General features: G+C 51.5%; 1 protein-coding gene across 1 annotated transcript; it reads left to right on the top strand.

Moving 5' to 3' along the window:
* LOC129337999 (tigger transposable element-derived protein 3-like) lies at positions 1 to 3,354 on the top strand. The gene is made up of 2 exons (XM_054992036.1): positions 1 to 61; positions 1,382 to 3,354. Exons 1-2 carry the CDS (start codon positions 22 to 24, stop codon positions 3,352 to 3,354), a joined length of 2,013 nt encoding a protein of 670 aa, XP_054848011.1. The 5' UTR covers positions 1 to 21.
* The last annotated feature ends 6,983 nt before the right edge of the window (positions 3,355 to 10,337 follow it).

The raw sequence follows: 10,337 nt of genomic DNA, 5'->3' as shown, positions 1-10,337 counted from the left end.
GACACTAAGCGGATCCAAAGGATGAGCCCAGAAGGCAAAGCCCAGCTGGACACATGCTCAGGTGAGGCAGCATCCCGGCTGAGCCGCAGGTGGGGCTGGGTGGTGGTGAATGGAGAGGAGCATGCCAGAGTTTAGCTTGTTTTTTCAAGGATGCAACATGGAAATATGGGGAAAGGCAGGGGCTTTGGGCATGTGCTGTGTGTGCCTTTTGCTCACCTCCTAGTAGCACCACCCAGCCCACGCACACATGCAAATCGGGGAAGAGCTTCTGAGTCACAAGGTGTGTAGGCTTGAACCCAAACAAGCACCTCATGTTTTGGAAGTGAAGAAATGGGCTGGCTAAGTTGCAGGCATTACCCTGCTAGCCCTCCTCCAAAAGAGCAGGCAGGCAGAATCCTCCCCCCTCCCCAAATCCATCTTATTCAAATGGAAACTGCTCTTTGCTAGTCACCAGACACTTCTACATGAAGCCCAACAGCAACTGTGCAATTTCTTTGCACTTTCAATCTACAGCTGTTGGAAATTAAAACCTCCATTCATCTGCCCTTCCATTCCTCGCTGCATTCGCAAGGTGGATTTCAGTAGATTGAAATAAATTGCCAACGACACATAAAAACGGCCCTCCAGTAATAAACCTTCCCACAGGTTTGAGCAGAAGTATTTGATATTGGAAAAGACCTTCTGCAACAGAAACAATTCAAGGCGACAGCAGCAGTCCAGCCAGGAGGGGCCTCCTGAGTCAAAGACTGGGTGGTTCACGAGTTCCTTGACTCAGCTATGTAGAAATAACTGGTTCCATGCAAAGCATCAGCTCCGTCCCCGGAACCACCAGGCCTCCCCAACAGGATCTTATAGGGCTGGGTCCTGTGGATCTGTCCCGCTCGCAGAGGCCCTTTCCTCCAGTGGCTGGACCTCTTTCGCTAATGCAACAGACATCTTGCGTTGGGGAAGAGACGCCTCCCGTAAGAAAGCATCTCCCTAGCAGACCAGATCCGCAGGCTCTATCTTACCACTCTGCTGGGGGAGTCTGAAGCCATCCTCCGACCTAAGGAGACTTCTGCAGACGGGTGTTCAGCAGGCTCCTGCTGCCTCTTCTATCAAAGGAAGTCCCCTTAGGCTGGAAGAAGGGTTCACAGAGTAGGCTAGAAGGGCTGGTTTTCCTTGCCAAAGTAACGCCTCTCCCTTTAAGCTCCCCAAATTCAGCTTTTGGGCTCTGGCCTTGGGTGCGGTTTTCCAGCTGGAGCTAGGTTGGAAGTCAGACAAAGCCAGTAAGGGATTTTGAATCCGGGGCTCTCCTGGGGCTCATGAAAGTGCACAAGGGCGGGCTTGTCCACTCCTTTGGCTGCTGCATTAACCCTTGTTGTTCTCTGCCCACCCCCAGGAGAAGACCGTCATCCAAAAAGGGTTAAGGAGGAGGAGGGTCTGGAGATGCAGGAAGCAGCTGCCAACCCTTTGCCCGGAAAAGCGACCAAGAATGGGTTCCATCATCATCCTGTGTCAGGGAAGAGCCTCGTAGAGCCACATCTGCTGGATCCTGCGGCAGCCGGGGAAGAGGGAGTGCTGATGGAGCGCCGGGGGGGATCTGGCCACAGCCCTCGTGGCTTCGGGACCTGCAGAGCCCCGGTGGGGGAGATGCCACACTGGTGCCTGGAGTGCGGAAAGAATTTTGGCCCAAAGGCAGGCTTGGAAAAGCACCAGCTGAACCATGCCGGGCAGTGTCCGTACATCTGCAGTGACTGCGGGAGAAGTTTTACTGAGCACGTTGCCCTCCCCAGCTGCCGGGGAGCGTGCCCAGCGGGGAGCTCCTTCAGCCACGCTGGCTGTCGGCAGAAGGGCTTGCCTCCTCCCAGTGAGGTTGTCGCGCACAGGAAAGAGCGGAAGGAGCTGTCCTTGCAGGAGAAGGTCCGGGTGCTGGAGATGCTGGAAGGGCCCAAGGTCTCCCAGAGCGAACTGGCCAAGAGGTTTGGCGTCTCCCAGCCCCAGATCTGCCGCATCATCAAGAACAAAGAGCGGATCCTGGCGGAGTGGTGTAAAAATGGGAACCTGGGGCGTAAGCGCAAGCTGGAAGGAAAGGGTGCAGCCAATGGGGCAGCCCTCCTGCAGTGGCTTGAGCAGAGCTGCGTGCCCAGTCTCCCCACCAATGGGAGGCAGCTGCAAGAGGAGGCCATGAGCCTGTCTGAGACTTTAGGGAAGCCGGAGCTGTGCAGTTGGCTGGCTGGCTTCAAATCCAGGCAGAAACCTGCGCAAGGAAGGGCCCGTACAGAGAGACAGAAGGGAGAGCGACCGGAGGAGGAGCGCTGGGAGAACATGGTCCTGCCCCATTTCCTAAGTCGGTACGATCCCCCCAATGTCTACACTTGTGGTGAAACTGGCCTCTTATTCAGGGCAACCCCAGAAGAGCTGGCGATGGAGCAGAGAGCCGATGCCAAGGACCAACTGACTGTCTTACTGTGCACCAACTTGGATGCTTCGGATAAAAGGGACACCCTGATTGTTGGCAAAGGGCCCAAACCATTTTGCTTCCAGGGGGTCAGCACCGAGGAGCTGCCTGTCACATACAGAGCCAGTAGCAGGGCTTGGATGACGGCAGCCATCTTCTCCGAGTGGCTCCGGAAATTCAATGAAGATATGAAACGCAAGCAGAGGAGCGTGGTGCTGTTCTTAGTCCAATGTGCGGCACATCCCGCTGCCGAGCTCTCTAATGTCAAGATGGTGTTCCTGCCTCCTCAGTCTTCATCAATCCGTCCACTCGAGCGAGGGATTATCCAGAGTTTTAAATGCCACTACCGGAGGAGGATGCTAATCCGCCTGCTCGCTGTGCTTGACAGCCTGTCTCCCACCTCTCCAAGCAAACTGTCCAGGCCCCTGACACTCTGGGACGCTATCCACATGATCATTCAAGCCTGGTCAGAAGTCTGTCCACAGACAGTCACTAACAGCTTCCGAGCGGCTGGCTTCGGCGTGACTCCCCGCATCCCAGCTCCTCCTGGAGATGTTGTCCGAGCCCTTGGCTTCATGAACCAAGAACAGTTTGAGCGGTTTGTACTAGTAGATGAAGGGCTGGAGTGTTTTGGGGAGCAGGACGGTGCTGAGATGGCCAGCGGGGACCAGCGGAGTGAAGAACCAACCTGCGCAACAGCAGAGGAAGAAGACCGGGCAGAGGACTTCATTGTGCCCTCCTGTCCCTCCAAAGCAGAAGTCATGGAGAGCTTGGCCAAACTGAGGCGATATTTTGAGTGCCACGCGCTGTCGCCAGCCATGTTCCAGAAGTTCTACAAGCTAGAAGACATGGTTCATGGGATGTCTCTGGCCCATATGCAAGTATCGAGGCTCAAAGCCCTTAACAAAGAGTGACCCGGAGCCAAAACATGCTGTGTAGCTCTTGGTACATGTCCGACTTTGGGGGGTGGTCCTGTGAATCCACAGAGGCCTTTGGGCAGTTTGATGTGATTTACTAGTGCTGTGATTGAAGTCTTGGAAATTAACGCTAGGAACAGCCGTTGCAAGTTTTCCCTGAAAAGGGGCACGCTCGTACGAGACATCTGTGTAGGTTGTCCTTACGGATCTCTAGAAAAGGAGCACACCTGTGGCAGACTAGATGGGGCCTTTGCACAAAGAGCCCAGCCTGCTAACAGGGAAGTGACCTGACTGGAACTGGAGAGAGGTGGGGACTTTTGGGAGACCCTCTGGAGTTTTCCCCATTGGCATACTTGTTAACAGGATCAAGCTTTGTTCGTGGGACACCGCCCTGTAACTGGGGTGCATTGTTTCCTATGGCAGGATGGACGGCATCTGAGGGGAGGAGGAGATGCAATGTGTGCGCCTTGGCCCCCCCCGCCCCCCTGCTGCAGTGCGGATGCTGCTCTCCAGCCTAATGTGCTCTGATGGCTTCTCATTCCCTGTGCTCCTGACCCATTCCAGGCTGAAAGGAAGGGGCGGGTAGAAGAGGTGCAGGTTTCCCTGCAACAACCTAGGGAGGATCCTTGTCATTTTGAGAACTTTTGTGCTGAAGACATTATGGGGAAGGTCATGAAAAACAGAAACTATGGCGGGGGAAGAGATACTGATGTGCCGGGGCTGAGCAGAGGTTGTGTGAAGCCTGAAAATGGTGGTTTCGACATTCGCGCCGCCCTCCTCATTTTGCTCAGCGAGGCCGTCACTGAGCTCAGAGGCATTTTGTGCCGTTGTGTAACTCCTGGTGCCAATCGCTCAGACTTTGTGTAGATTGTGAGCCCCGGGCAGGGACCAGTCTTCCATTTTCTTCTGTCACTGATGAGGTTGTGTTCGCACGAGACGTACCTGGCTGCCCCAGGACCATCCCACACCACCGTCAAGGCACCGTTTCAGTGGACGAGTGGGAGCCAGGAACACCAGCACTGCCTACTCCCAGGCATGGACAAGGAAACAAGACCCCGGTGGAACGTCATCGCGAAGAGAGGGGCCCCCTGAATGGTGGCAGAAATTAACTGGTTACCGAGCAGGAGGGTAATTATTGGGGGAGGGAGGGGGGAGTTTTGAGATGCCTGTGCCAAATTTCTTTTTTGAATTTTTAAAACACTCTTTTGTGTGTAAGGTTTTTTTAGAGTATATATAACAAAGTCTATGAATCAAGAAGAATTCGAACAGCCTTCCCCAGCATGCTACACCCGTGGGTGTCACAATGGTGCTTACAGGTGCCTTTCCTGGCACACACACCGCCCTGTTTCCTGCCCCTTCCACTTCTGTCTTCTCTTTGTCCTCCACTCCTGTGTTCACACTCTCTCCTTTCTGACTGTTCACATTCATTCGTTCGTTCGTTCATTCATTCATTCCTCTTTCTCTATCCCCCTTTTGCTCTCTTTCTGCTTCTTGCCCCACCCCACTTCTCCTGCTGACTTTCAGGCTTGCTAAAGGCGACTGAAGGATGGAGGAGTGATGGGAAGTAAAGTGTACAGAAAGTAAAGCTCCAGCGGTCTCCTGTGGCGTCTGGGCAGTAGCTGCAGTTTACAGGGTAAGGCCACAGAGTTCATTTTGGCACCACCTGCTTCCATTTGCAGCAACAACTGATCTGCCACCAGGAGAAATGAGTGGGGAGGAGGAAGGAGGAGAATGTACCCCCCCCACCTTCCTAGCATTCGTTACATCCAGAAAACGTTTACACTTTCATGCACACGCCAAATAAAACCCATTGTACACGGTCTTACAGACCCCCAAGAATTAGTTACAACTATATTGCGTTATCATAGGCCTAAATCCCATAAAGATTTGCAGATGGTAACAAAGGCTACCCTTTATTTAAATTGGCTAAATATTAGGTGAGCGTGGACAATTCTGAGAGCGGGAATGAGACCCCCACGCAGATTCATCAACCGGGGCAGGGTCCCCTTCCTGCTGTCATTTATAGCTGTTCATTATACTAGACATTTCTTAAGAAGTAAAACCTCTTTTTAGTTTGGGACTTAGCTATTAGAGTTGAAACATTAATAATAAAGTGCTGTCAAGTGACAACTGACATCATGGGGCTTCGAGGCAGAGGTGGCAGGTGAGCAGGGGTGGTTTGCCATGGCTTTCCTCCGCATAGCAACCCTGATCTTCCTTAATGGTCTCCCATCCAAATACTAACCGTGGATGACCCTGCTTAGCTTAATTCCAAATTCTGACAAGCTTGAGCTAGTTTGGGCTACTAGTAATAGTTTCTGAGGGAAAACAGATCTTCACGGATCAGTCTGACCGTTAGATAATTTATGTAGCCCAACCAGCTTTCCATCAGGAAACTAGTCATAAAGTCATTGGCCCAGGCGGTGTAATTGAGGGATGTGGTTCTCTTCCACTGAGTAGTAGCAATGGTTTCCTTAGCTCCTAAGAGTCAATGGGCAATACATTCTCTGAACAGTGGACTGTTGGATGCAGGAGTATGTACTGTTCTAAGATCAGGGTGGCAAGAATGCCACGCTGGGTTGCTAATCTTGATCAATAAAGGTTGCCAGAACTGTTTCACTCTCAGCCAGCTCCACCAATCATGAACCATTATCCAATTTTCTCGCACCCTCTTCAGCAGGTATTAGAATAGGTATTTTAATGTAATTCATTTTTGCACAGTGAGGAACCAAAGTCCCGTTCCCTCATTTCGACACACATTGATCTTATTGCTCCTGAGCAGGGCTTTTTTCCAGCTGGAACGCGGTGGAACGGAGTTCCGGCACCTCTTGAAAATGGTCACATGGCTGGTGTGACCCCGCCCCCTGATCTCCAGGCAGAGTTGAGATTGCCCTCTGCGTCACTCCAGTGGCGCGGAAGGCAATCTCAACTCCCCTCGGTCTGGAGATCAGGGGGCGGGGCCACTGGCCATGTGACCATTTTCTCCAAGGGCAACCCACTGAGTTCCACCACCTCTTTCCCCAGAAAAAAAGCCCTGCTCCTGAGGTAAATGAGTCTGCCCAGTTTTTCTCATCAATAGGTATCTAAATCTTTTCCCCACAGTGCACTGGATCTGGCAAATCTGTTCTACTAACGTAGCGTTTTCCCCTTGCAAAAAGAGACTTCAGACACAAGAGCCTGTTCTGTCAGGGAGGTCTCCTTCTGGGGAGGGGGGGGTGCTATTAGCCAACCCCATCTGCGGGATCCAACCCCCAGGACAAAGACAGTTGCGTTCCCCAGTTGGAGATTCCATAATACAAGATCTGCTGAAGAAGAGTTTAACCCTTTTTCCAAGTTTGATTTTAAAAGAAGTTCAAAAAGAAGACCCCTAGAAACTTGTGTAAGAACAGACTAAAACCAAGTGCTTGTTGATAGACCAGTGTACATACCAACCATCTGATTTCAGTCCAAGAGTATTTCGTCGATGCAGCGGGCATTGTTGAAGATAGTTGCAAAGGCGCAGACTGTATCTTTGTGTTGAAATTAATATTGTGAGGTTTGAAATGAGGAGGAAGATTTAAACAATTTGTGATGGGGTTAATATTTTAACCCATTTACACACAGTTTAGAAAATTAAGAGTGTAAAGAGATTACTAATGTAGTTATCAAATGAAGTGGTTACAGAAGAAAGGAATATTTCCTGAACGGAATATTTTGTGGCTGAAAGGTTTCTCTACACACTGGCTTTAGAGTAAATATACCCCAAGTTTCTAATGTGGAAGAGATTAGGAACTCCTACCTTTCTTTTTCCCTTAGTCCTAAAAATCCCTTTATTATATCTAGATTTATTCCCACAACAGATCAAGGCACCGAGTAAAGAGTATCATTCTTTATGAATTGAGTCGGATAGATGAAGTGAGATGGTGGGAAGATCAGCCTTGAAAAGACAGCTTGGTTAGTAGCCACAGCTCAAACAGACCGCAAAAATTAGAGTTTGTCTCATACTTTTAAAGTCTTATCTTATTTTTTCATAAGTGGGAAGTCCTAATTTTTGGATACTTAGCAGACCATGCATTAGTTCCCCCCTACCAAGGAGGAGCAACAGCCACAGAGAAACTTGCGGATCTAGATCCCCTTTGGGAAAGCCCCATGGATCCCAATGACCCCTTCCGGTATGATCCAACTCAGAGGACCAGGATCCCAGCACTATGGAATGGGGTGGGTTCATCCCAGCCAACCAGGGGACATGGGTCCTGTACCCCCACAACGTGAGTCTGTGTTCCTGAATAGGCCAAAGCACCTCTTGCAGAATCCCAGCTCCCACTGCACACACAAAGCACGTGGGTGCCATGCTTGGGGGGGGGATTCTAAGCCCACCCTCTGGGATGTGTTGCCCAGCAGGGCAAGGAAGTACATGCAGGGGCTCCAGGACCGTCAGCATACCTGGTCGTCATTGTTCCAGGCTGCAGAAACAAGGATTTTTGGACGCTGATGTTTCTGGAAAGGGGTTGCATGAACACAAATAACTAGAAGAATGTTTTGGAGGGTGCCTAATTTGGGTGGGGGGCAGCAGGGGGGGTACAGTCCTGTTCCTCTGGCACTGGGGAGGGAATGTCTGAAGGTGCTGGGCATTTCCTGCCTTGAGGAGCCAGAATGAGGCACACCTGAGCTGGCTGCTGGGGCCCACCCCTGCCTATTCTGAGCCCAGATGAGCGGATTCGGTGACCCAACCGGGGTGGGGTGGAGCTCAGAGAAAGACGTTCCCATCTACAGGATTTTTGACAATGGCCAGGGTGGGGGTGGAACTGTCCCCCTTATTTCCAGAAGGGGCCCTTCTATGCAGAAACGAGTGCTTTTGGGTGCTGAGTCAAGCCGTCAGACGTGCCCCTCCCCGCTTGAAGCCACATTGAATGGAGAAGTCCGGGACTGACCATTCAGGGGTGCATCTAGAGCTGCCAACTCCAGGGCAGAAGTTCCTGGAGATTTGAAGGTGGCACCTGGGAGGGCAGGATTTGGGAGGGGAGGGACTTCAGTCAGCTATAATTCCACGGAGTCCAACCTCCAAAGCATTCCAGAACCCACCTGGAGGCTGGCAACCAGAGGCCCATCAGATGAGGACAGGGGCAGGTGAGTCAGCGGAGGCTCTGGAAGGAGGCCTTTCTGGGCTTGCATCGAGACGATGAAGCCTCTCTGTTGCCCACATCTGAGGAGGGCTGTGGGCATGTCTCTACTCCCCAAGAGAACCCAATATGAAAGCAAGCATCAAAACTTGGGTGTATCAATTTTCTTTTTAAAAACAAACAAGTTCCAGGCTGTCGTGGCTGCTATGTTGTGACTCTCGTGTGGGTAAAACATGCCACCGAAACTTCAGAAGCTGCACGTGGGGTCCCAAGAAGTTCCTGGGTCAGGCGGGGGAGGGGTGTACCCGGGGCTTTTTTCCTGTGAAAAGAGGAGGTGAAACTCAGTGGGTTGGCGTTGGCAGTACGTGGGGCAACTCCCGGCAGGAGGTGGTGCCCCTGGTACCACATGTGCGTGCGCGCAAAGCATGTGTGCGCGCACTCCCAGGACTGCGTGATGATGTCACTTCCAGCAGGGCGCAGCCACCCCCGGGAGCGCTCCAGCAAGGGGGGGGCGTGATTAAATTGCCGTCCATGCTGCTGGCGATCTAAACTCTCCCCCCACCCCGCTCCAGCTGAAAAAAAGCCCTGGGTGTATCCAGTGATCTTCTCACCTCCTTGCCATTCACGATGGAGGATAAAACAGCACACATTTTTCAAAACTAGTGCAGACTGTGGGATAAACCAGGCGCCAGAAGAGAAACAAAACGGTCTTTAATTTATGCCAGACACAGGAGTTAGATTGCTCAACACGTACAAAGGAAACCCGGCACGGCTGCTCCGCACCAAACGCCACTAAGCTCAGGGCCAAGCTACAAGTGACAAATGACACTTGAATGGCAAGTGTATTTCTCCCTGTTCATTTGCCCTCCACTCAATCCACTTGCCGGTCAAGTGTGTTTTGGGACGCCGCTTTGGTGGCATGCTTCTCCTGCCACCTTAAACATGCTACAAACCAGCTTCGGCCCCTTCCCCCAGAAAGCGAGATCCATTTTTCTTCCAGACCCTCCCATCTTTGGCCAGCCTTGGCAGGAGCGGGGCCTTCCCGAGACCCCCATTCCAGAAGGCAGATGACGGATCTCATGTTTCGATCAAAAACGCATCTGCACAAAAAGCTAAGTTTTCTACAGGCAAAGAAGCTTGTTGTCCCAGTGTAGGTTGACCTACACACCTTTCGCCGTGCCCTTAAGACGTTATTATTCCAACAAGCGGGGCTGGCCTAAATGTGTTTTAACTGAACTGTCCTGTTTCGAGTTAAATTATTTAATATGTTTATTTTATATTCTTAGTGTTTTATATTTGTATGTTTTACTTTTGTTGTACACCGCCCTGAGTCCTTCGGGAGATGGGCGGTATAAAAATTCAATTAAAGTAAAGTAAGTAAAGCAGATGGGGAAGGGGGGGGTCACTGTGCATTTGTGCCTCTCCCCACAAAATTCCATTCCTTAGGACTGAAGAAAGGTGGGACTGTCTAGTGAGGCAAGAGAATTTCTACACGAGGCAGCTGTGGGCAGCAAGTTGGGTTGCCACTCGGGGTCAGGAAATTCCTGGAGATTTTGAGGGTGGAGCCTGGAAAGAACAGGGTTTGGGGAAGGGGGGGGGGTCAGCAGGATACAGTACCAGAGTTTGACCTTCAAAGCAGGCATTTCTCCAGGGGAACTGATCTCTGTCACCTGGAGAGAAGTTGTAATTCTGGGAGATCCCAAGGTCCCACCTGGAGTCTGGCAACCACGAGGGCCTTCCTCTTTCTAGGTCCTGAGCTCCAGAGATTCCGTCAAGCCTGACCCTACATCATTCAGACATCCTCTTAGGGCAACCGCCCTCCCCAAGACTGTTTCAATAACACACCCTAACCCTGCCCACCACTGCGAGTCTACGCACATT

The sequence above is a fragment of the Eublepharis macularius genome, chromosome 11 (assembly GCF_028583425.1).
Source record: "Eublepharis macularius isolate TG4126 chromosome 11, MPM_Emac_v1.0, whole genome shotgun sequence".
NCBI classification, from domain to species: Eukaryota; Metazoa; Chordata; class Lepidosauria; order Squamata; family Eublepharidae; genus Eublepharis; species Eublepharis macularius.
The sequence above is the reverse complement of the archived record's forward strand: the minus strand, read 5'-3'. Positions and strand labels throughout refer to the sequence as shown.